The 27,529-nt window shown below is 39.0% G+C and overlaps 1 protein-coding gene across 1 annotated transcript; it reads right to left on the bottom strand.

Moving 5' to 3' along the window:
• LOC120535804 (alpha-(1,3)-fucosyltransferase 7-like) lies at nt 1-27,529 on the bottom strand. Its single transcript, XM_039763891.1, has 2 exons — nt 27,448-27,529; nt 1-3,569 (listed from the first exon to the last, which is right to left on the bottom strand). Exon 2 carries the CDS (start codon nt 3,458-3,460, stop codon nt 2,390-2,392), a length of 1,071 nt encoding a protein of 356 aa, XP_039619825.1. The 5' UTR covers nt 3,461-3,569; nt 27,448-27,529; the 3' UTR covers nt 1-2,389.

Here is a 27,529-nt window from a genome sequence, read left to right on the forward strand (position 1 = left end):
TTTTTGAATAAGGCTGTAACATAATGTGGAAAGTGATGCGCTGTGAGTACTTTCTGGATGCACCGTATGTGAAGCAGAGTTGGTTTAGAATCTTAAGCCCCTAAGCATTGTTTACCCGGGGGAGGGGATTAGGCAAAAGTCTTGATTTCCCCCAACAACAAACTTCTCAATACCAACTTAGTCACAATAGAGAAGGTGTGTCTGATGTTCACTGCTGTACTGTTGCAGGTTTATTATACATGTTTCATGTGATAATTTTTGAAATGGTCACTAAGTGTTCACAGGCACAGTTTGAGCAGATGTTAGTGTTTTTTCTTTTGCTTGCACATGACTGGATAGAATGTTGGTGCCTGATTTGCTAGAGCAGGATGGACTATTTTGTGATGTGTTGTCTACCATAGCACAAAGCTAGGTGACTTCCATATTTCCCAACACATGAATAGTGATGGATTCTACATTGTGAACAGTGTTTGGGAGACGGGTGTGCATCTTGTCCTACCTTCCAATTGATCACAATCTCTTTTTTTGCAGTGTACATATTGCACCCCACTGCAGCTTGATGTATTCATGTGAATGGAGTCACCAAGAACATGAAGATGGTTTACTCATGCAGTGCCATGCATCAGTTTTCTTTCTAAGTGAAATCTGAAGCAGTTTCAGGTGCAGGGTAGATACTTTCCATTATACAGTCACCTTACTGAAGTAAAAGTTCTGCTCATGACGGCCCAGTTGAGGTAGTGTACTGTAGTTGACATTCCGCATGGTCCCTCTACCTGTATCAATTATAGATTTCCTGATTTAACCAGACCTTGTGCCTGTTTGGATATGATGTACTGTATCCATGATGGTCTTTCCTTACAACCACTGAGACTTTTGTTAATTTTGTGAAGATCAGAAATACGCAGTGTGTACAGTTGTTGGGTGATTAGCTTCACCATAGTCCTTTATTAGTAAAACAGGTATGTTATAATGAGTGAAAAGCTTTGGTAAAAATGGGTGTCTGTGACACTGGAGCACCATCGCTGCAGCAACTGTGAAAAGTAAATGGTTTATTGAACAGCCAACCCAAACTTCAACACCCCAAAGCACTTGGCACTGCTCAACCCAGTGGTTTATTTTAGAAACTATTATCAAAACCAGACTGTCATAGACCAATAATAAATAATCCAGATAATCATGATCAACAGACATCTTTAGAACAAGTTTACCCATAAATGAGCAACAAAGTGATGCAGGTTAGTTATCAATAGTATGAAGCCAGCACCAAACACAGAACATCGTTGAAACTTGGCAGGTTGGGCTCTACAGAACACATGTCAGTTTCCCTGTCTCTGTCAACATCTGATAACCATGTTAAATCATCGCTCTTGCTTGATTCGAGCATTGGTTCATTTTCAGTTTTTTTCTAAAACTGGATTTACAGCTCCGTATGCCATTGTGTTTTAGTTGATAGGTCCTCCCCATTCATGAATATTGATGAGTTAGAGGCTGAACACAAATATTCATGATTTTTTTCACAGCATTATGTCCTTTCATCCAGAAGATAGCAGAATACTATCCTGAGAGTTAGTTGGGCATAACACTATAAAGAGGATCATTACATGTCGCACAGAGACTGACTCTGTATTAACTTTGAGGGGTTGGTGCCAAGAAGGTTAAAACATGTTAACTGGGGTTGGTTTTTTTTTTTTGTTTTGATAAAACATCAACAGTAAATGACCACTTTACTAGGCCTGTCCTCTTATAAACTAGTTGGGTTCTGCTGATCCTGAATTCATCTGGGCAAGAAAACTAGTAAAGATGAAAAGAGTAAGTAACTTATGTTCAGTTACTTTGATTTACAGTACACTGTCTGCTGGTGAACCGGTCAGATACCTTCTTGCATCTTATGTAAAAAGATAGTTGATTTGGTAACTGAGAAGGCCACAGCATTGTTGTTTTTGCTATCCTCTTTTTCAAACTAACTGGGCCCATCCTAAGCATGTGGTTATATATTTCATTGGGGTAAAACAATTCTGAGCATTAGATTGTGGCAGGATTTACGTGTTGCCCGTTCATTTTATTTTGGGTATAATGTGAACCAATGAAGCCATCTCGCACACCAACTTCTCCATTACCTTAGAGTACCCTGCAAAGACAAGTATGTTATATGAACCGTGAAATGTCCAAAACATACCTTTCCTTATACAGTCCCTTGACTAATCCGTACCATTCACCATGTTACTGTTGTTTCTGTCAAAAAATGAATCTCACAAAGTTAATAGAAAGCAGCACCAGATCGATCATAGCAAAAATCTATTCATTTATCCTGAAAATGTACTTGTTTCAAATTTTTACTGTCCACAGGAAGGTTTTTGAAAAATGCTCATCGTAACTTTACAAAACACAATTAGCTATTTATCCATTCTTCAAGGTTGTGATAGATTTTTCTTTGGGGCAGGGTTTTATACTTTTTGCAGATTTGGCAGAACCGCTCCCTCCAGTCTTCGTACATCTTGACTGTGAATTGTTTTTTCCATTCAAAGTATTGCCTATAATGCGTCTCATTGTTGGCCACTGCCATGAGATATTCTGCCAGTTCTTTGGTGCTTGGGAAGTCCTGTACATGAATGAATGACCCTGCGGGCACAAACGCTTCATAGTTGGTTCGTGATGGCCCTAAGACTACGGGCACTGAGCCTGCCATGAAAGAATTCCTCCACAGCTTTTCTGTTATGTAATCCTGATGTATGGAATTCTCAAATGCTAGATAGAAGGGATATTTGGAAATAGTTTGTAGGAGGCTGTCCTTGCTGAGTGGCTTTCCATTAGCCCTGCCATACATATCAATTGCCATGGATTTTTGTAGACTATGGAAAACACCAGTCCTCTTGTGACTTTCCCTATAATTGCTGACCACCCATGCAGCCAAGTGAGAGATCTTTTTGGGAATGGAGAAAGGGTGGCCAATATTCGGTACAAGCTCTCCATAGGGTATGAAAATATCTGAATCCCGTCTGTAGCTCATTGTCCAATTAAAGATTCCATTTAGCTGGTTGATCTTTCTGTTGTTGGTCGGAGACTCCAGAGACAACCACACCCATTTCTGTAGGTGGGGTCGCCACTTCTCTGTAGGTAATGTAGCCACAGAAGGATAGATGTCATTATGATGGAAGACCACAACATCAGCCTGGTTAAAGGCAGACTGGTTATCTGTCAGGTGGCAGCCATGGATATCATAGAGATCAGCGCATACATTCCCCGTTAGATTGGTCCTTCTTGCATATGGCCATTTCCAGATGAGAATTTTAATGGTGTGTGGAGGAAGGATATTGCCTTTATCCCTGCTAATTAGGAACTGTGTCAAGCAAAAAGTGAAGAAAACGAGCCAAAAAATCACCATGCTCTTGTTATGACTTACTGCCTGCAAAGATCTTTTAAAAATGGAGCAGATAAAGGCAATGGTGCATACAGTTTGCATGGAGGTGAGGGAACAGTAAGTAGATCTTTTCTACAGGAACGCTAATGAGAAGCAGTTTGCAGAGCAGAGGGGCCTGTGCAGTCCATTGAAGAAGCTTTTATGATGCAACCTGGTTTTGGTGGAAAGAGCAAATACAAACAGATATGTAAATGAGTTCAGAATTAATTTGGGGCATTTCATTTGCAGCTGCTTCTTTTTAGCCAAAATAACACTAATTATAGAATTACAAAACAGATATTCCAGCATACTTATAAAAAAATTAATAATAATGTTTAATTACTTAAAAATATTAGCAATCATACCACAATAAGGCACAGAACTTAACAAAGATGTGCATACAATCTAAATTCTCCCTTTTCAGAAAGCCCATCCCATTTTATGCATACATTTTCACAAACACTGGTGTCATGACTTCTTGCCCAATCTTCCAATTTTTCCATTATTACTTTACGCTTTAACAGATAAAAAAATGGCATCTGCTTTCAGGAGGGCAACAACTTTGTATATCTGTGCTGCGCTTATAATATTTCCTTATGAAATATATTTAAATGATAACTTTACCCATTTATTGTTGCTAGTGCTCGCTTCTCCTGTTTAGAGTCAAGGGAGCTGAATACTTCACTATAAGTATTGTTTGCAAAGTAAGAACCAGCCCTGGTTTGGGTACTGTCCCATCATAGAGTCACAAAATAACCTATCATGCAAAGTTTTTGGAATATATCAAAACAACCAGTCACAAACTGTGGTGTCTTGTCATGTAAACTCCAAACTGAGAGTTGCTAATCCTGGATTCTGGACCTATGAGGCTGCAGTGCCAACCATAGTGTCATAATGTTTTCCTAAATAACAACTACAAGCTATGAAGGATATGATGGGGCCAGTAAGAAGTGCTTCCATCGATACCCAAAACTAAGCTGAATTCAGGAAATATGCAAAACATAAAAGTATTTTAAAGATTGGCAGCCATAAAGTGGCCATTTAGGAGTGGCTGAGTGTACCATATGATGGATTGTCATGCCTTTCAGGATTGTTTCCTAGTTTGTATTGATTGCTTCTGGCTACCTGCAATCTACTGGAAGAAAAAGCAAATTTCGGAATTGAGATGAATGAGCTGCTGGTAATCCAACTTAACAAAATGACATACACTACTATGCTTTACATCATCTAAGTCTCCCAACACACACTTTTTGTTTTGTCTTTGTATGATTTGTCCTTCAGGACAGTGTTAGAACTTCAAAAACTGCTTCTTAGGATAAAAGTAGAATAATTATTGCTCTACCCAACATTTAGATAGTTATTTTCTGAACATTTTGTTCTGTTTCTGCGTTCTCCCAGCAGTACTTGGCATAACACAGGGGATCATCTGTAGGTTGGGGTGCCAGTCCTTCACATAGCTCACACAAGTGCCTAGCTTTGAGACAGCAATTGGAGACATGTTTTGGATGTGCACGTAAATGAGAATGCACATATAAACACACATTCAGACACTGGGAGAAAGTGCAAACTCCACACAGGCAGGGCCTCTGGAGCTGTGACCCAATGGCACTAACCACTGTATCATCCTTCTGCCTCCCACATAACAGGCAAAATCAGATTACTTTGTAGGTCAAGGTAGGCCACAACTATATTAATAAAGAAAAGCTTCTCTTAACGTTAAAATCAGACAGATTCTCAATGGGCACGGTGTCCATAAAATATCATGATATCTTGAAAAGTTGCATTTTTAATCTCTCTGATTTCTGCTTTTTATTTCCTGTGTGGGTAATCTCTTGCAACGTTGTTTTGGTAGCATTACAGGTTGCATTGTAGATTAAACTCGATATTTTCAGCAGTGGTATCCAGCTTATCTTGGCATTCTGAGACCAGCCAGGACATATGATTTCCCCAGAATAACCTACTGTAAGTCTACAACTAGTGTCTGCTTTCACTGAACGTGCTGGATACACCTTCCACTGGATCCCCAAACCACTACAACTGAATCCTATGGATTGGAGATTTAAATAAGCTATCTAGCAGATCACTTGTCCCCATGAGTAAGGAGCAGTTTGAGGAGACCTTGAAGAGGTGGAGATATGCTGTAGAGAGGAGAGGAACAAAGGTCAGTAGGAACAAGACAGAATACATGTGTGTAAATGAGCGGAAGGTCAGTGGAATGGTGAGGATGCAGGAAGTAGAGTTGGAAATGGTGGATGAGTTTAAATACTTCAGATCAACAGTACAGAGTAATAGGGATTGTGGAAGAGAGGTGAAATAGAGAGTGCAGGCAGGGTGGAATGGGTGGAGAAGAGTGTCAGAAGTGATTTGTGACAGATGGGTATCAGCAAGAGTGAAAGGGCAGATCTACAGGACGGTAGTGAGACCAGCTATGTTATATGGGTTGGAGATGGTGGCACTAACCAGAAAGCAGGAGACAGAGCTGAAGGTAGCAGAGTTAAAGATTTTAAGATTTGTGTTGGGTGTGATGAGGATGAACAGGAGTAGAAATTAGTACATTAGAGGGTCGTCTCAGGTTGGATATTTGGGAGACAAAGTCAGGGAGGTGAGATTGCGTTGGTTTGGACATGTGCAGAGGAGAGATGCTGAGTATATTGGGAAAAGGATGTTAAAAGACAGAGCTACCAGGCAAGAGGAAGGCCTAAGAGAAGGTTTCTGGATGTGGTGAGAGAGGACATGCAAGTGATGGGTGGGACAGAGCAAGATGTAGAGGACAGAAAGGTATGTAACAAGATGATCTGCTGTGGCAACCCCTATTGGAGCAGCCGAAAGATGAAGAAGAAGATCTCGCAGATCACTTATGAAGCAATCAAGATGAGACTTGGTAATCCCAGAAATTAAGTAAATGTTCTATACTAAAAGAAAAGAGAACCATACTGTTGATGAGTAGGATTGACAGCTTGCGGGGCAGGAGTTTATTAATAATAAGAAGAAAAGGGACCTAATGTGATTGATCAGTTAATTACTATATTGGATAAAGAAACACATACTGTACTGTACAATTTATGGACTCAGGACACATTTGTGCACACTATGATTCCTGAAACTGTGAACTAGATTAGGATGATTTGATGATTGAAAGATGATGAAAAACTAGTTTTATTAAAAAGGTTTTTGATTTTACTCACACTACTGAAGTTCATCCATATATTCATTTTCCAACTCTAAACCAAATTCAGGTTCACAACAGGCCAGAATCTGTCCTCATAATGCTAATACAAAGATGGGAAACAAAGCCAGATGGGTTTCCTGCTATCATAAAGTATACACACACACACAGATGCCTATCAGTACTGTATTTGCTTATAAAACTAACCAACACATCTCTGGGGATGTGACAGTGAGAAGAACATGAAATAATCTCCAGGTAAACCCACACAGACACACGGAAAACACCTATAAATTAATACAGGCAATAACCATGTGGGGAATTTGAATGCAAAACACTAAGTCGGTGAAACAGCAGCTTTATCCACTGAGGCACCATTCTACCAAAATACCACACAGGATGTTTAAAATATCAGTTGCACCATTGTTTCTAGGTAAGTAAGAATAATAAATTTCTGAAGTGATCCAGTTGGCTTTGAGAGATATAATAATCACAAATACTTTTTAGTTTAAACATTCTGGAAATCAAACTCCATGTGATTAGAACATTAATACCATTGTAACAAGAACAGGCCATCCAGCTGGCCAAGCTTGCTCATCCAGTTTAACAAGATGGTCCAAAATAACATCAATTTGAGATTTGAACGTTTGTAAAGACTTACACTTCACCACAATACTCAGTAATGTATTCTATGTGTCCATGGTTCTTTGTGTGAAGAAAAAATATCCAGCATTTATGCGAAATCCGAACTTAGTAATTTGCAAACCATGTGTCCATGTTCTTGTTGAAGAATTTATTTTAAAGTAACAGCGGTGATCCACTGAATTCATTTTTTCACAAGTTTAAACACTTTGATCATTTCACCTCTTAATCTCTGCTTTCTCTAGCACTGCTATGTCTTTTTTTTAATGTAGAGATTAAAATTGCCAACCGTACTCTAGGTGAGTCCTCACAAGTGTGTTATAAAGTTTAAGCATATCTACCTGTAAACTGCCTGGATGTAGACAGTAGTGAGTCCACTATGATTCCTAGGTCATTCTCATAAGAGGTACTTTCAACTTTCAGCCATCCCACTATGTATTTAAATTTAACATTTCTATTTCCTGTGTATAATACTTTACATTTACTTACATTAAATTGTATCTGCCACAGATCTGTCCAAGCCTGTATCCTGAACATGTTCTGGCATAATGAAGCAAAAATAAAACCTTTGAAAACCTCCCAGAATTATGTGTGGACAGAGTATTCATAATATTTTAGTGCCAAGTCAAACCCATTTTTGACAGCCAGCTTTCTGCTTATTTTTCTATAGCATCATAATTCATGCCGATTAGATGATGCAGCAAAGACTGGTGGGAGGCAGAATGTGTAACACCCATTTAACTTCCACATTAAGGATTTTGCTTTTACGCATTATCCCAGAATTACATAAACATCCATTAGCTAAGGATCATTTCCAATAGCGGCTACTAAGCCTCCCAAGGTTTCTTTATATCTTCACCGAGCTAACACAAGCTCTTAGCTCCCTTTGATGACCCAGATGCTCCAGAATCCTGTATCCTATGGGCTCTTAAACTCATAAATCAACCTGATTATTAATTTTCCTTTTTCAGTGGACCTCTTTTCCTTGATTTATTTGGACTTTCTTCATTGCCAAAGCTACTCATCTGATTAACAACTTTTTCATTTAATGGTATTTCTGTAACACTGATATTTATTTGAATCTCCTGTTTTGGTGAACTGTACTGAAACAATCGTTTCTAAAATGTAACATTTTTGCTGTACATATTCAGTGTTCTTTTTCACTAGAGCTCTTGATCAGGAGACTGGACCAATGTGTTGAGTGTCATCTAACCCTGAAAGAATAAATAGCTTCTAGTAGTCTTCCTTATAAATCAACACCACAGCAAGGGTACAACACTCTACCAGTGTGGCCTTTGTGAAATGAAAGCCATATGGGATAACAGTAGGGCCATGATGATATAGCAAATGTATACTGGATACACTGCCCTATTTTTTTCAGCATTTATGTGATTTCCCTGACACAGCTCCTAACCAAACATCTATTTTTCATCTACTAGCTCTTAGGCCTTGACCTTTGTAGTTAACAGAGTTTAATCCTATCCACTATAGTCTTACAAGTCTTACAGAGTCTTACTTTCTTACAAGTGCAATTCTACTTTATTTTTACATATTTGATTATTTATTTCTAATTATAATATAACCTTTACAAAATATTTATAATTCGTGCAATTAGGGGACAGCCTAAGGGTTTAATTCAGGGTGTGAAAACACTGGGAAAAGGGTTAGTAAGAGGATATTAATGCCTCCTCTCTTTCTTCCCACAGAACCACATAAGATTAAGTAACTTTTCTTCCCTTCCAGATGACCTCGTTTCCATCTCGCCTTGATGACCTCAACCTTCTTTCTGCTGCCTTGATATAAAATCTCAGCCATTTCATTTATCATTTGTCTGTGGATTGTTTACAGCTTGCAAGACCAGTTTCAGTCTATATTGACTAATTTGCTAAACCAATATATGGAACCAATCCCTAAATCTTTATTTTGTTCTCATGCCATTATTCTACAAACTATTAAAAATTATCGTTTTAATTCTTGTGTACTCTTAGACCTGAGTGTGGCATTTGACACCGTAAACTGCAGTATTCTAATTAACTGCTTTAGCCAATAGGTAGGTCACTTTGATAGTGTCTTAAACTGGTTTAAGTCTTATGTAATAGAAAATTATTTGAAATTTATGGTGATTGTATATTAGATGTCACTGTTCTTTTCAACCTACATGCTCCCTTTTTGCCAAATTATCTAAAAACATAAGCTGAGCTACCAGAATTCTGCAGTTGACATGCAGCTTTACTTATCTATAGCACCTGATGACACTGCAGCTCAACCTTCTGATCCAAAGCTTTGCTAACATTTCAGAATGGATGAGTAGCAGGTTCCTCAAGCTTAACAAGGACTAAACTGAAATCTTAGTTGTCAGAAGTGTAAAAAGTGAAACAAACTTGATCACTTGGTCAGTCAGAGCAGAAGTAAAGAATTTAGGTGTTATTATTAACTCAAACATAAATTTCAAATCTCATATTAAACAAATTACTAGAACTGCATGGGTTTTTTTTTTTCATTTAAGGAACTGTGGTCAAGTGGGAGTAAGGATCCAATGGTCTAAAGGAAATGTTGGGTCATCCTATTGAATTCAACAAACAAATTGAAAACAAATTAAATGTACAATATTGGCAAACAACAAAAGCACAGGCTATAGCTTTCTCTTGGTCTGCAAGTGTTTCTCATTTGAGCGGGTGTGACTTTGAGGGGCACCTTCTTCCGGACTGACTTGAATCAAACTGAGATGCCAGCATTATAGGACTCTGCCCAGAAGGGGCACAGTCAGTTGTCCTCACTGGGTATCTTCTCTGTGCTTTGGAGGCAGAAGGTGGTGATAAAGTTAGTGACAATACCCCCTCTCGTCCCATAGTGGTATTACATGCATTTGATGAGCCCTGAAGGTGATCTTCAGACACACATGCATGACAGAAAATTGCAAGTATTAAACCTTTCCTATAAAACTGCAAGATTACAATAAATGAATATGCATTTCGGTTTTAAGCTGACTACATTGCTGTAATGCACTCTTAACAGGACTACTTAATAGAACTTCACTTTGTTGTGGTATGTTCAGATTGCATCCTCACAAATCTTAACTGGTAAAAGAAAATTTGAGCACATTCACCTGTCTTAGCATAATTACAATGGTTACTGATGTTTTTTTGAAAATACAATTAATGGTATAGAAAAGGAGTTCCAAAAATGTTTAAAACTAGGTCCCCCAAAATGTACCACCTGGTCAGAGCCCCCTCAATAATAAAAATCCAATGTACAATGCTAAACTTGATCTTGGGATTTGGTTTCTGCTTACAGCATTACCACAGAATGCGCTTGGATAAAAGATGATCTATTACTTCAAAGACAATGCATAAAAATAGGAGACTATTGATGAATATGTGATTTGATAGTGCATAATAGTCATAGGCAGGGTACTCCAACATATTTTGTGACGTACCACCATACTTAAGCTGTTTTGTACTGAAACCATAGGCACAACTAATCAAGATTTTTAAAATTAACCTCCTACCTTAATATTGTGTAAGAGCAGAGGACAAAATATTGATTGAGAGCAAACAATTTGTAGAAAATACTTGACTTTAGATTGTTTTCACCTTAGCTATTGCAAGTAACATTCTGAGCATAAAAATACAATTCCATTTTCAGAAATGGATTCAATCCACCTACATTTTTCAAGTTCACCGATGTTTTTTGCACAGAGCGATTTTGGTGCTGACCAGTGTAATTAAGGACTCTTTTATCTGTTATTTGTTTGTCTATATTATGTAAGTGATAATTGATTTACTCTTATTTATTATTTTATCTATATTTCATTTATTTATTCATATACTGTATATGCTTATTTATTTCTAATTTATTTATTATTTATTTTTAATTCACCTCTCTGAAAGGGAAGGAGCCTGAGCTAGTGTGCGAGGTCAAGAGGTTCCAGCTAGATATATGGAACCAATCTCCTTGAGAGGGGCTGGACTCTCTACCACTCTGGAGTTGCCCCTGAGTGTGGGCATACTTATTGCCCCCCGATTTGGAGCCTGTTCATTGAGGTTTACCTTCGGGTGGGGGGACGGGTCCTAACTGTTGTTTGTGCTAATGTGCCGAACAGCAGTTTGGAGTACCCACCCTTTTTGGAGTCCCTGGAGGGGGTGCTAGAGGGCACACCTTCTGGGGACTCTTTTGTACTGCTGGGAGACTTCAATGCTCATGTGGGCAATTACAGTGAGACCTGGAAGGGCATGATTGAGAGGAATGGCCCCCCCAATCTGAACCCGAGCAGTGTTTTGTTATTGGACTTCTGTGCTCATCATAGATTGTCCATAACGAACACCATGTTCAAGCATAAGGGTGTTCATATGTGCACTTGGCACCAGGACACCCTAGGCCTCAGTTCGATGATCGACTTTGTGGTCGTGTCGTCGGACTTGTGGCCACATGTCTTGGACACTCGGGTGAAGAGAGGGGCGGAGCTGTCAACTGATCACCACCTGGTGGTGAGTAGGCTTTGATGGTGGAAGAGGATGCCGGTCAGGCCTGGTAGGCCCAAACGTATTGCGAGGGTCTGCTGGGAAAGTCTGGCAGAGTACCCTGTCAGAAGTAGCTTCAACTCCCACCTCCGGCAGAACTTCAACCATGTCCCGAGGGAGGTGGGGGACATTGAGTTTGAATGGGCCATGTTCCGTGCCTCTATTGTTGAGACAGCTGACCGGAGCTGTGGCCGCAAGGTAGTCGGTGCCTGTCGTGGCGGCAATCCCTGAACCCATTGGTGGACACCGGCGGTGAGGGATGCCGTCAAGCTGAAGAAGGAGTTCTGCAGGACCCTTTTGTCCTGTGGGACTCTGCAGGCAGCTAATAGGTACCGGAAGGCCAAGCGGAATGTGGCTTCAGTGGTTGCTGAGGCAAAAACTCAGGTGTGGGAGGAGTTTAGGGAGGTATGGAGAACGACTTTCGGACGGCTTCGAGGACATTCTGGTCCACCATCCGGCGTCTCAGGAGGGGGAAGCAGTGCAGTGTCAACACTGTATATGGTGGGGATGGTGCGCTGCTGTCCTCAGCTTGGGATGTTGTGGGTCGGTGGGGGAGAGTACTTCGAATACCTCCTCAGTCCCACTAACATGCCTTCCAATGAGTCCAATGAGGAAGCAGAGCCTTGGGACTTGGAGGTGGGCTCCCACATCTCTAGGACTGAGGTCAAAAAACTCATTGGTGGCAGGGCCCCAGGGGTGGATGAGATACGCCCGGACTTCCTCAAGGCTCTGGATGTTGTAGGACTGTCCTGGTTAACACGCCTCTGCAACATCGCATGGACATCGGGGACAGTGCCTCTGGATTGGCAGACTGGGGTGGTGGTCCTCCTCTTTAACTACAGAGTGATCACACTCCTCAGCTTCCCTGGAAAAGTCTATTCGGGGGTCCTGGAGAGGAGGGTCCGTCAGATAGTCAAACCTCAGATTCAGGAGGAATAGTGTGGTTTTTGTCCTGGTCGCGGAACAGTGGACCAGCTCTACACCCTTAGCAGGGTCCTGAATGGTGCATGGGAGTTTGCCCAACCAGTCTACATGTGTTTTATGGACTTGGAAAAGGCATTCGACCTTGTCTCTCGGGCATAAGGGCTGTTTGGTCCCTGTACAACCGGTGTCAGAGCTTATTCCGCATTGCAGGCAGTAAGTCGAACCCATTTCCTGTGAGAGTTGGAGTTTGTCATGGATTCTGTTCGTAACTTTTATGGACAGAATTTCTAGGTGCAGCCAGGGCGTTGAGGGGGTCTGGTTTGGTGGACTCAGGATTGGGTCACTGCTTTTTTCAGATGATGTTGTCCTGTTTGCTTTGTCAGGCTGTGATCTTCAGCTCTCTCTGGATCGGTTCACAGCTGAGTGTGAAGCTGCTGGAATGGGAATCAGCACCTCCAAAATCTGAGACCATGGTCCTCAGCCGGAGAAGGGTGGAGTGCCTTCTCAGGGTTGGGAATGAGATCCTGCCCCTAGTGGAGGAGTTCAAGTATCTCGGGCTCTTGTTCATGAGTGAGGGAAGAATGGAGCGTGAGATCGACAGACGGATGGGTGCGGCGTCTGCAGTGATGCGGGCTCAGCATGTGTCTGTCGTAGTGAAAAAGTAGCTGAGCCGTAAGGCAAAGCTCTCAATTTACCAGTCAATCTACATTCCTACCCTCACCTATGGTCATGAGCTATGGGTAGTGACCGAAAGAACGAGGTCACGAATACAAGCGGCAGAAATGAGTTTCCTCCACAGGGTGTCTGGGCTTTCCCTTAAAGATAGGTTGAGAAACTCAATCATCTGGGAGGGGCTCAGAGTAGAGCCACTGCTCCTCCGCATCGAGAGGAGTCAGATGAGGTGGCACGGGCATCTGATCAGGGTGCCTCCTGGACGCCTCCCTGGTGAGGTGTTCTGGGCACGTCCAACTGGGAGGAGGCCCCGGGGAAGACCCAGGACACGCTGGAGGGACTATGTCTCCCGGCTGGCCTGGGAATGCCTCAGGATTCCCTGAGAAGAGCTAGAAGAAGTGGCCTGGGAGAGGGAAGTCTGGGCATCTTTGCTCAAGCTGTTGCCCCTGCGACCCGATCTCGGAGAAGTGGAAGAGGATGGATGGATGGATTATTTCTAATTTATTATTTTTCTTTTGCTTGTATTTTTCCTTTAACCTCTTCTAGAGCAATTTGAGCTACGTGTTTTTTTATGAAAGTGAGCTATATAAATAAATCTTGTTTTACTTTTTGCACAAAGTCCTTAAATTCAGTTTACTTTTATCATGTTACTCAAAGAAATATCCATGAACTCCAAGTTTGTGATTTAAGGCCATAGCACTGATTCAAGACTGTGAGCACCTCAAGTAACATCTAAGAGGTCCAAATGTACAAATATGGAGAAAATGGAATTAAGCTTTGTAACTTTGTAAGTTTACTTCAGTCAAATAACTTTCTTTATTAGTTCATTATTACCTTTTTTGTAAGTTTAAAGGACTGTATTTCATTTTTCCCCTAGAAGGCAGTTCAGCACATCAAAAGACAAAATATTTAAAAAGATTTGCCTTTTAACATCCCAGACAATAAATCAATATAACGAAATGGAAAATACATACCATATCAATGGAAATAGAGTGTCTTCTAGTAGATACTGGAACTTGAATTCAAAAATATTTTAGAGAGCTTAAAAATGTATGGATTTACTACATATCTGCTATATCTTTCTTATATGGGGTGGGTGCAGTGTTTAGTTCTGCTCTCCTTAATTTGAATCCAGTTAAGAGACTGCCTGTCTGGTTTGTGCTCAATCCCCATTTGTGGGGATTTCCTTCTACATTTCAACAACCAGCTTGCTAGGTTGAATGGTGACTCTAAATTAACCCATACTATGGAAATATTTGCCTGAAGTGTGAGTGTAGTCTGCATTGGGCTGCCATCCAGTGTTGGTTCCTGCTTTGTTCTTTGTGTTCCTGGAACAGACCCCAGCCCCCCCATGACACTGAACTGAAAATTGGTTTAGACAACAGACGCACTGATGAGCATTCAGTTCTCCAAGCTCCTTTGCTAATCTAGTAGCTACATTACATCTTACATTACAAAGAAAAAAAACACAGTTTTGAGTATAGGAATTTATATTATGGAATGGGGTATAGTGTTGAGGAAAGGGACGTATGGGCCTCAATACTAAGATTGTTGCCCCCACTCCCTGGTGGAAAATTAAAGAATGAATGAATTTATAATGTAAGGGTAGAAACATTCATTTTTATTAAATAAAATACACTAAAAATAGGAATCTTAATTTTATTTTAAAAGTTATAACACTAGTACTAACTACCACAAACATCTGTCAAGGAAAAATAACAGCACAGAGAAAAGTAGACACACAACATTCATATTGTGAATTAAAGTAGCGACATCTTCTTCTAGTCTGCATAGAGGGGCTGCACTGAGTTAAACGCCAACAAATGGACTGATGTTTGTGTGTACACAATCTGAACGTAGCTCTCAATTAATCATTTAATTGAAGCCAGTGATAGAAAAGACAATGTTCTACTGTTACTCTCATCCATTGTGTACTGTTCTGTTGTGCAGATTCGGGTTTTGTTTCTTTCTTCTTATATCAGGGTTGCCAGGGTTGGAATTTAAGTCTAGAATTGCCTTAAAAATGGGCTGTTGATGGGGCAAATTTATTTTCAGCCCCTAGTCCCAGTGATTCCAGCAAAATTGAGTGAACAGGGAAACTTTTAATTCCATTTTGACTGAACAATCACTAAACTATGTTGTTTCTCGACCAGTCAAATTCACTTAATTGATCCAAGAAGAAAGGCAAAAGTGGGATGTCATCAAAAACATCAGCTGCTATGTTTTTTTGTTTTTTTTTGTTTTGCTTTGTGCCCTCCCCTACCATAACCTATCATCTCTATCATCAAATCACTTCATTGGCTCCCTGTTTCCTCCCGGATTGAGTACAAAATTCTTCTATTAACCCATAAATGTATCTATGGCCAGGCACCTTCTTACCTTCAAGATTTGATTCACTTACAAACTTCCAATCGGATCCTCAGATCATTTGGCAGCATGCAGCTTCAGACTCCCCTTACTAAGCTCCGTACTATGGGGGGTCGAGCTTTTTGCTCTGCTGCCCCACAGCTCTGAAATCAGCTCCCTGTTGAACTGAGAACTACACAAAATCTGGACACTTTTAAAGCAAATTTGAAGACTTTTTTATTTAGGAAAGCATATAACTGCTGAAATTGTAAATTTAATCTAGTCTTTTCAACTTTGTGGTTATTGCTCTTGTTGTAGCACTTTGAGATTTTGTCAATGAAAAGCGCGTTATAAATAAAATCTATTATTATTATTATTATCTCTGGGGGAAGAGAAAACACTTTAGATTTGTCAAAAAATTCAATCTTCAGTTTTTAACAGATCTCAGTGTTATAGGTCCCCCAATACCAAAAACATTGATATGTTGATAATGGGTGTGTGTGTGTTTCTGTTTCTCACAGTTTCTTGAGGAGGGTCTAGAGCTAAAATGGCTGGATGGAAAAATACCAGACTTGAAACTTAAATCTGTTATCAGATGACGATAGTTTTTGAGCCAAACCGTGCAAGAGAAAGAGACACTCTGGAGGAACCCTCAAATGAATTTTTGATATTATCTCAACATGTATGACAAATACTGTAATTCTGCAATTAATTATGAATCATCAATTGCTATCATAATGACCTATTTTATGGTCAGAAAGATCAGCATCAGAGCAGTAAATAATTGCTGAAATGTTATAAAATAGTTTGGGTAGCTTGGTTCCTAGGGCTCAAAGCCTACTGACACTCAAATCCAATTTTTTTCACTTTCAGTCAATTAGGAATAACAATTTCATTGAATCACTGGATCACAGCTGTTATCTTAAAGTGGGACATTTTGTTTCATCATGGATTATTTTTAGCCATGATGCATTTACAATAGGTATTTATTTCCCATTCGTTGTAACATGGACTATTTTCTGAGAAACAAGTGGATTCAGAAAGCTCATACAATGTTACCAAATCCTTATTGAGCAATGTTTCTTTTCTTTCTAACCCCACACCTAAAAAGGAGCACTTCAAAAACTCCAAAATCCATATAACTCTTCTAAGGAAAGGAAAGTCAGCTGTTTTGCTTATTACAACCTATGAGGTTATATTTGATATAATCCATCCATCCATCCATTATCCAACCCGCTATATCCTAACTACAGGGTCACAGGGGTCTGCTGGAGCCAATCCTAGCCAACACATGGTGCAAGGCAGGAAACAAACCCGGGCAGGGCGCCAGCCTACCACAGGGCACATATTTGACATAATCTACGAATCCAACTATGGGATGCTGGATGGTTGCATCATGATAAACTTAGTCAAGAAGGCACTTCATTTTATGGTGGCACTTGTCCCACCTTTTAATGTTGATTGGTCACTTGATTACTTTTAGTATTGGCACATTAAAAGTTTGGCCTCAGATCGAAATGCAATACATGAACTACCGCTAACAGAAATGTAATACATCTGCTCTGCACATTAACTAAATTGCAGTGCACTTTGGTATTAGTAACTGTACTGAAACACAATTGATCATTTGGTTAATATCTTTTTAATTATGACATGGTACAACCTTGCCAAAATGAAATAATACACTTGTGTATGTGTTGATTTTCAACATAGTTAACATTTTGGATTGCATTTATTTTGGCACGAAAAATCTTCCATAGTTTTGTGGAATGTGATAGAACGATTGGGGACAGCACTTTGGAGCAAGTAAAATTACTTAATAATTTTCTTTCTTTGATGATAAATATTTATTCAAATTCACTATATAAAGAGCCAGTGCTAATTTTAGGCTTTGATGCCAAGGCAGAGCTGAGATTTTTAGCAGTTTGCCGTTTTGAATGAATCACCTTTAAATCACCTTTATAATATTACTGAATTCCACTATTGGTGATGTCCAGTAATATGGAGGTCTGCTGAAATCTCTTACACATCAACACCAGACACTACAGGTAATTTCTGCAGTTCATGAACTAACCCACTGTATCGGCACAAACTATCAAGTAACTTTATATTTCTTTTTCTATACCTTATTGTCTAGTGTTTTGTCAGTTAATCATCCCCTTGTGATGTATTATTATTTTAAAAGCCTTTTGTTTTCCTTCATGTTTAATTCTCCTGACTTTAACTAGAAGCTATACCCGTTTTTACAGTGGTTAAGGTTTAGACATTCATGGAAAGCTTGATTAAGCTAAGGGCCCAAACCCCCACCACCAGTTTCAGGGGAAGGCACGATCACCAGATGTGCGGTTTTCATGTCAAATTAGGCTTTTTGATAGCATTACAGCTGCCCAAACCTCCTAACCTGCCCCGCTTCCCCTGACACCTACAGTGGCAAAACTGTAGGGTGAAATGGCCAAAGCTAAATCTCCAAGAGTGGCCCCCAAAGTCAGCAGTGTAATTCATTGGGCTGATCCACAGTGCCATTAGGTGTGTTTTCAGTTGTCATTGGCCTGGAAATATTTCCAGGACCTGGAAACCCTGGGTGGAGGTTTATAGTTAGTTTGCATTCTTTTCTAGCACTTCTAGCCCTAAAACACACAATATTATACAAACTCTGTTTAGCACAATCGTTGCAAAGTTATTTTTACTTTTAAAACTAGCCCTAAATGTGTTCTTTCATTAAAATAATCCCAAAAAACGTGGGAAAGTCCATTTTCACCCACAGAAACCAATTGAAAATACCCTAACTGTTTGGGAAAACCAAATAGCTGGCAGTAATGCTGCCCTGTTTGTACAAGCACCAATATATCTATAATAATAATTCTTTGCATTTATATAGCGCTTTTTTCACTACTCAAAGTGCTCAGCACTTATTTATATACGGCTCGACCATGAAAGTTGCAAGGGTCATGCTGCAAAAGTAGCATCACGTAAGCAAACACACCTTCGTACAAGGCCTGTGCTTGGTTAGATTCTTGTTTGGTATGCTGCACACGCTCAAAATTTTTTAATGGCACAGAACTGTGGACTTGAGCAGCAGTGAAAAACTGGGGACGTTTGAAGAAAGGCTAATCTCAATGACTCCTTAATGAGAGATTATAGAAACAACTATGTAGAATTTAAATCCAAGAAATATAACCGATACATCTGTTTAAACTGCAGTATAAACTACAATGAAACACATGGGTTTAATCTTTATCTAATCTTAATCTTTAAATTGTATTGCTTTTTTAAAAGAAATAATAAACAAATACCCTTTACAACTATAGAGTAAGAGAAAATACTGACATCACAGTTACTTTCTTGAGTGGTGACACATCAACATGAATACAAAAATTTCGCTGATTCACTTTGCTGAGCAGAAAGTTAATATAAAATACTGTTTGGTCACAGATGTCACAAACCTTCTTCGTCACGGTCAATTGGGTGTTGAATGGTACTAGCATAATCCATCTCTAAATCACTAGTGAGACTGACATCTGAATTTGTACATTACTAGAGCCCACATTTTATTGCCTATGCGAAAGATTAAATTGGCATCTCAGCACAGACCGTAGGACACATTCTTAGCCAACAGGTTTATAATTGATGATCTAATGTATCAAGTGAATTTAATTTGCTGCACACAACAGTTTCATATCATCATATTTATTACAGTTTCATATCACAAAAAGAATTGGTTAGACAATGCTGTTTCACTACCAGTGATATTTTCACCTGCAGTAAAGGAGTTTTGTATATGTACAAACCCTTTTTCCCCCTGTACTTTCATCTCATCTGCAACTTTGTGGCAGATCAGGCCGAGGAAGTACACTGGAGCTGATGGGAAGATGTCTGCATCAGCATGCACAAAGTTTAAAAAACAAACACAAGATATCATCAAAGTCCGCGCCTGCAGAGTGTTTTTTTTTCTCAACCATTTTGAATAACAGTTTCATTGCCTCACAAGATTATAGCTTTAGTCAATAAAGGGCATCTCATCATGGACTTTGTTTAGCCATGTCACATTTCCAAAAGACATTTTTGTTCTGGATCATTTTGTGAAAAAATGGGTGCATGGTCTTGCCAAATCCTTGAGGAACAATGTTCCTTTCTTTACATCCCCATGAAAAACTTTAAAGAGTAAAGAAAAACCTCCATGGTGATGAAGTGTCTGAAAAAACTATTAACAATAATACTGTATCTCCTCTACAATGGATTCAGTTTTTCATACAGATTTGTGAATGATGTCATCTTCCTTAACCTGAACAGGATGTTGTTCATTGAGTATAGCTCTGCCTTTAATAACATTGTGCCCTCCAGCTTGATGCTAAAGTTCAGAGACCATGGGATGAACTGCTCCCTCTGTTTTTGGGTATTTGATCTCCTGACAAACAGGCCCCAGCAAGAGAGAATTGACAACAAGTCCTCCTCCATGCTGTTCACCAACATCAACATTCCACAAAGCTGCTGCCTCAGCCCACTGCTATACAGTTTATTTATCTATGACTGTTTAACAAATCATGAGGGCAACAACATCATCGAATTTGCAGGTGAAACCAATGTGATTGGACTTTTGAGTGACAATAATGAAGCTGTCTACAGAAGGTAGGTGAAAGACCTGACTGTATGTTGCCATGAAAACAACCTCTCCCTGAATGTCAACAAAACAAAGGAGGTCATTGTTGACTTCAGGAAAAACAAAGACAATCATGCTCCACTCCACATGAACAGTTCCCCCATCCAGACAGTAGCAGCTTCAGCTTCCTGGGTGTCCAGATCACCTGCTGCCTTTCATTGTCTGTCAACACCACCTGTATCATCAAAAAGAGTCAGCAAAGGCCTATTTCCTTGAGGAGGCTAAAGAGTTTTGGCTGCACTATTGGAACACCGAATACATCACTATGTGGTTTGGTAACCTGACTTGCCAGGATTGCAAGCTCCACCAAGGGACTGTCTGTACTGCTTCTAAAATTAGTGGGGCTTACCTTCCATAGCCAGATGTCTGAGAAGGGCTGAATCCATTATCTCTGATGGAGTCTTCCAGCTCATCACCTGTTTTCACTTCTGCTTTCTGATTAATTCTACCAGAGCCTTACCACATGGTCTTCCCACATCAGGGACAGCTTCTTCTATAAGGTTATATAGGCTATAAAGTCACTGAACTCTTGGTAATCTGAATTAACCGGCCCTCAACTGTATGCACTTGATGGCTTTTGTTTAAATCTATCATATGTTACATGTGCACTGCCATCTGCACTTATTCTTTATCCCACTACTCTTTAATACAATTAATATGTCTGTACAGTTTTGTTTTGTACATTATCTACTTTTCTGCTATTCATATTTATTGTATTTATTTATTTACCCATCATCTTATTGTCTTATTGCCTGTATATACTTCCCTGACCTCCAAACCACACACATTCGTGGCAGAAGAATTTCACTATGGTCTTGCAGAGCATCTATCAATAAAAATTTCATTTAATCTAATCTAATCTAATTTAATCTAATCTAGTACTCTTTATATGTAAACACAATGTACACAAAAATGATTTTGAGCGTATAAAGATCATGCTAACACATTACTTTCACTTATATACTCCTCAACGTGTTTGCATGTAGTGTGAATTTATGAATTCCATAGCTGGTTATTTCTGACCACAAACTGTGACAGGAGGCCTTCCAAAAGATGAACATATCGCAGGATTTGGTTTTTCTAGCCCCACCTATCCTCTCACTGATTTTTTTGCCTTTATGTACACATCATTTCCCCCTCTCACTGTGGTTTCTAAAACCACAACATATATACTTGCTGCATAAAAAGTAGATGGAACATACAAGATACCCATCCGCTCACTTTAATTTGTTTTGTATTCTGTTGTATTTGTATAAAACTTCTTTTGGAAATCATTTAAGTTAGCACAGTGTTGGTTGTTTCTTGTTTCCTTGTTTGTAGTCCGAAACTTTATCATAAATTTGGAAGTTCATTCTGTTCATTGTTGCCTGAACAAATATTAATATGGTGAATGTTTAAACATTTTTAAATGCTTTTTAACCGTGTACATAATGCAAATGCGGACCTCAGTGCCATCATCTAATGTAAAGAAGTGAACTGGGCAAATATTAAGTGTACCTTGAAAAGCTATATGCATAGCAAAGAAATCTTGTGTTCCTGAAATGTGTTTGTACAGTGTAGTTTTTCACCTAAGAGTCTTGTCTTCTAAGTACATCCTGCTTGAACTAATGAGGTTTGGCACAGTGTGCTTGTCAGTTACATAGTTTAATGAGACTGTTCACTCAGACTATTTCATTGTCAAAGAGTGGTGAGAAGATTGGCATTGTGAGAGACAATATCAGTGACACACTCCAGTGCCAGGTAATTGTATGATTCCACCACTTCCATGGGCATTACTCTGTCCTGTACTGAATTTTAGAATGCTCTGGGAACTCTTAGATTTTGACTGTACTTTCTATTGAGGACCACAGAGCTTTATTTTTTCTGGGATACTTTTCGACAATTGATTTTACTGTACTTATTAGATTTTGCTAAACTTACATTATATGCATATCCTAGGAATGTGTAAGGTTACTGCAATACCCTTACAAATGCAGTTGGAGACTTAGATAATTTATACATATAGTGATCGACTGCACCAGCTTATGGTATTCAGGCACTAAATGCCAAACCAGTTTTTGTAGTTCATTCTCTACATGATATCAGGTGAAATATCACACATAAAGTATCAACTATAAAGCACAACCCAGCTGGTAAACCAAGCATCCCCATATCTTGTTTATGCTGCTCTATAATGATAAAACCACTTTTCTTTTGACTGGTGAGAAAAATAAACACACCGTTTTAGGAGTGGATTGAGATTTCGCAAATTTAACTGTTCCATTCATTGTTGTTAATTGTTGATGCACAAAATGTTATTCCTTTGCTGATTTCATCATAGATTTTATCCATCCTTCCATTTGTCAGTTTTTGTAACCCGGTTATCCATGACTTGTCTATTGTATCTTGATATGCTAGTTAACTGGCTGAGGCCATTAAAAGATATTCTACAGAATGTAAGACTTTAAAAACATAGGGAATTATGGTCCTCAAACAGGAAGTGTAACATTTTCCTAATGACTACCTGCTAGGACATTGGATTAGGCAAACAGGATCAATCCCTTGAATTCCAAAATCAACTGACCTCAAGCCACTAGATTCCCTTTTCTAGTGTTATGTCAAATACAACATATTTACATTATTTGCCTCCAATGAATGAACAATTAACCAATTTCTAAAACAAGAGATTCATCCATCCATCCATTATGAGCCTAGATATTTGTGGTAGAGTTGCATATATGAAATTATTATATCTTACATGATTTGAAATATTCATATTATTTGTGAGCAGTAATTGGTATTTTATGTTGCAAATATTCTTTACTGAAGCAATTTAAGTGGCATGTACGCTCCATCCTTTCAAGACCTCTCATCCAGGGCTGGTATCTGACTTGCAGGCAGTGTTATCAGAATAGACTCAATTTCCCTGAATCTATCTAATGGCACCTTAGTGGCTTAACAATCTGAATGGATCATATTTTTTAAGAATGTGTTAATAATATTACAAATTGGTTAATGAAATGGTAATCTGAAGAGCAAATTTAATGTGAGCAGGTGCACGGAAGTTCTGGGGTTTAGATGTTTATTATTGCTTATGTGGCCAGTGGAAGGTAAAAATAAAACATTCTAGGGGAAACCCTATGTTTTGAGTACAGCAAAGACGAAATACATAGACAGGGCCGTCTTAACAGCATCACAGGGTCCTGGGCAAAGTGGTGTGCTAGGGCTACTGTTTTAATAGCAAAACAGAAACATGCATAGAAAAAAGCATCAGAAACATTGTGAGCCCCTATGCTCCTGGGGACCCCAGCCAGTGCCCATTGTGCCCATATGTTAAGAAGGCCCTGCAATAGGTTTTAACCTCAGGCATTCTATAGTTGCAGGTATTGTAAGTTATAGCTGGTGTTTGATTTGATGTGAGTATTTCTAACAAGCTAAACAAGTTCAAGAAATGCATGGCTAACTTGAATCTGAAACCATGCAATGAAAGTGCTATAGTCTCCTATGTGCTGCCACTGAGAACATGCAAGCATCAAGCTCTGTAATCCACAAAGGCCATTTTGGAATAGTGAAGATGTGTATGTCAATTGCCGACAAGGCCTATAATGTCACTTCAGGAACTTCTCTTGAATATACTGTACTTCTGGGATTCTAACAACAGCAATGGATAAAGGTTGAGAATTTACTGAGATAGTATGTTTGGTCAAAAGTCTGATAAAGTATTGCATTGTAAAAGACATAATCTATTTATTTACATGTCATTGTAATTATTTAAAATAAAGTAAAAAGCTGTCATTAAAGTCAAAGTATCATAGAATTAAAGCCAAACACCTAAAAATAGCAATGTGCAGCTAAACAAAGTTTTTGTTTTAATTAGAAGATTTGCCTACCCAACCTCTGCCTTTTCCAATGGATGGGTTAATCAAAATTTTTGATGCATTTTATATGAATATAAGAAAGTAATCCAGCAACTTTGGACTTTAAAAAACAGTTTTTCTTAACTATTCTGTTTATCCATCTATTTACTAAACTTATCAGGAATGATAACATTTAATCTGTACCAATTCTGGATCCTCATAACCTGTAAGCCACCAGAAATTCTTAGTTATCTCACCATGCAAAATAAAAATTATTATTGTGATGGGTTTTTCAATTGGCAAGAGGTTACCAGTAAGGAAAGACAAGGGGCCTCATGTATAAATGGTGCATATGTACAAAAATGTTGTGTACGAACGTTTCCACGTTCAAATCGCAATGTATGAAACCTAAACTTGCCGTAAAGCCATGCGCATTCCCACGGCAGCTCATACCCTGGTGTACGCAAGTTGGGCGCTCGGTTTTGCAGACTGGCGGTACTTAGCATCAAAGCAGTGCAACTGTTCCTGTGTGGTTTCCCTTTCTTTTTTAGATCCACATCCCTAACGCAGCTTTATAAATACACTGAAATTAACTGCATATTGTTTATTAGTTTAATGCATCTGAGTGTAATTAACCTGTAACAATATAATGGTCCACAGAATGGTCAAATTATTCTAAATACAATAGCTGCTTTAGCGTTGTTACTCTCACTGTACCTTTTATTCTTCTTCTTTCACCTGCTCCCGTTATGGGTTGTCACAGCGGTTCATCTTTTTCCATATTACTCTCACTGCACCATTCGGAGTATTTATATCACTGTATCTGAGTGGGGAATCAAAGCTGTAGAGCAGCTGATCGGAACGAGAATTAGCCATGCTGTCTATTGAACTGCTCTCATACGGCAAACGCTTCAGAACCTTTCCTGTACGGACCTTGCAGTTCAGAAACAGTTTCATCCCAAGAACTATAAATGCATTCAATTAGTTCATCAAGTGCTCCTTGTAGAACTGTTTGTAATTATAAGTACAATTACCTCACTGTAAACTTGCGATACAGTTGCGACTTTGATATCTGACAACTTCTTTTTTATTTTGGGCACTGTGCGACTTTGTGAACTTGTGCTTTTGAGCTTCTCTGACACTCTATGTCATTCGATCAACTTCCTTTTGTTGTTTATACCACTGTTTAAACTAACAAATTGTACGTTTTTCCTTGCCTCCACTTAGTATTCGCTGAAATTCTTCTATTTCCCAATTGCCTTTTCACAGAACGCTGAGTTTAAGGGCAATTTATATTGATTTGCATATTCAAAGAGGCGTAATTCTAGGAGGAGACGGGGCGGTGTAGCAGGCGTGTCCACGTGCATTACTTTTCATGCTAACTGGGATTTATGTGAGGAAGAACGTGGAAATTGCCAGTCGCACAGATTTATGCATCCGGATTTTTGTGTGCATACGCACATTTCCTCTTTTGTCCGTACAGCATGTTATAGTGTGGATTCTTTGCATGGCGTTATACAATAAATGTTTAATTATTCCGTTAAACTATCCTTCCCTCGTTGTGCAAGCCCCAGCAAGAATACAGTGCGAGGCAGGAACAATCTGTGAACAGAGTGCCACGGCACCGTGTCCTCACATGTTTAATTATTAACATTATAGATTATTTGAATTAAGTTAAAGTTTTATCTGTATAATATAATAAACATATCTTGCTGCATTTCATCTTAAAAACTATATCATCATCATATGTAAATACGCCCTTTATAAAGTGATACAGTGATATAAATACTCCGAGTGGTGCAGTGAGACTAATATGGAAAAAGATGATCTGCTGTGGCAACCCTTAACGGGAGCAGCTGAAAGAAGAAAAAGAAGGTGCAGTGAGAGTAACAACGCTAAAGCAGCTATTGTATTTGGAATAGTTTGATCATTCTGTGGACCATTATATTGTTACAGGTTAATTACAATCTTCAAACTTATAAACAGTATGCGGTTAATTTCAGTTAGGGATGTGGATCTAAAAAAGAAAGGGAAACCACACTGGAACAGTAGCACTGCTTTGACACTGAGTGCAGGCAGTTTGCGTACTCCAGGGTTTAAGCTAGCGTGGAAATGTCCGTGGCTTTACACCAAGATTAGGTTTTGTACATCATGTTTTGAACGTGGAAGCATTCGTACGCAACATTGTTGTGCATATGCACCGTTTATACATGAGGCCCCCCGTCCTGTAACAGCTACGCAGAGTTGGCATGGTGAAGGAACAGCAGGAACTTATATTTTTGGAGCTATCAAGAGTTTATCTTCCTTTTTATTGTGTTGCAGGGCTGGGTGAGATCAAAGTAACAGTGATGTTACAACATTTAAAATTTAAAGCTGAAAAAAGTTTGTCGACCAAAATAATTATTTTTTTTTTCTCTACTGAGAGATGAGACATTGCTAGGAAGGCAATCACAGTGATAGATGCTATTAATATGCTTGTTATAAGTGCCTATAAGCAGGACTGGTGCCACCATTAAGGCTAATTAGGCATTTGCCTAGGGCGCAGATCATAAAGGGAAGTAAAACCCAGCCGCACAAGTTAGCTACCGAACAGTAAACTGGGGCACTATCAAGCTTGGTCTAGGGTGCAAAATAACCTAGTACTAGCATTTCCTATAGGTGTTTTTAAGAAGGTGGTTGAATGCTTGTCCTGACAGATATAACTATAAATGTAGCCAAATCCTCAATGAAAATGTATGCAGGTGTGCAAAGCACTCCACAATGGAAAGAAATAATGTGATAGAAGAATGACCCAAATCAGCCAGAACAAAAATGGGTGACTTCAGAACAAGAAAGTGTCAGAGTGAAGGTTCAGTCCTAAATTGTTTTAGAAATTTTGTAAGATACATGCTATATTTAGCTTAACAGGGCACAAGAAAATCTATCAGGAATGATGGGAGCAATTGCCAAGATTCAGATATGCAACATTCATACACACAAACCAAAGAATGCACAGAGCTGAAATCCTTATTTAAATAAGAGGTTTCATTTTTGTTATGCATACATTAAAATCCCTTTTAAATTGTTGAGAGAAATTTTCATTTCAACACATTATATATTTAGGTATAAGTACACTAGGTTTGCAGTTCATAAACAGTGAATAATTTCCAAAGGCACTATTGGAGGTTTTTGCTAAGACAGATTAAAGCATAACTGGACAGTCTCTGTCTCTCTCACTCTCTCTCTGTCTCTGCAGTAATTGTTCATTTTACACCAACCCTAAAACCACCTAAGCGTAAAACCCTTACCTTTACACTGTGCCACTCTGTGCTGCTTTGCTGACTGGTAAGTTGCAGAATATAAAAGTTGAGTCTTTTTTGTAGAGGAAGT

Source organism: Polypterus senegalus, chromosome 9 (genome assembly GCF_016835505.1).
Source record: "Polypterus senegalus isolate Bchr_013 chromosome 9, ASM1683550v1, whole genome shotgun sequence".
Lineage (NCBI taxonomy): Eukaryota > Metazoa > Chordata > Cladistia > Polypteriformes > Polypteridae > Polypterus > Polypterus senegalus.

Bases quoted from the DNA above. Each gene is read 5' to 3' on its own strand.
- LOC120535804 (XM_039763891.1), bottom strand. From the start codon at position 3,460: ATGCAAACTGTATGCACCATTGCCTTTATCTGCTCCATTTTTAAAAGA.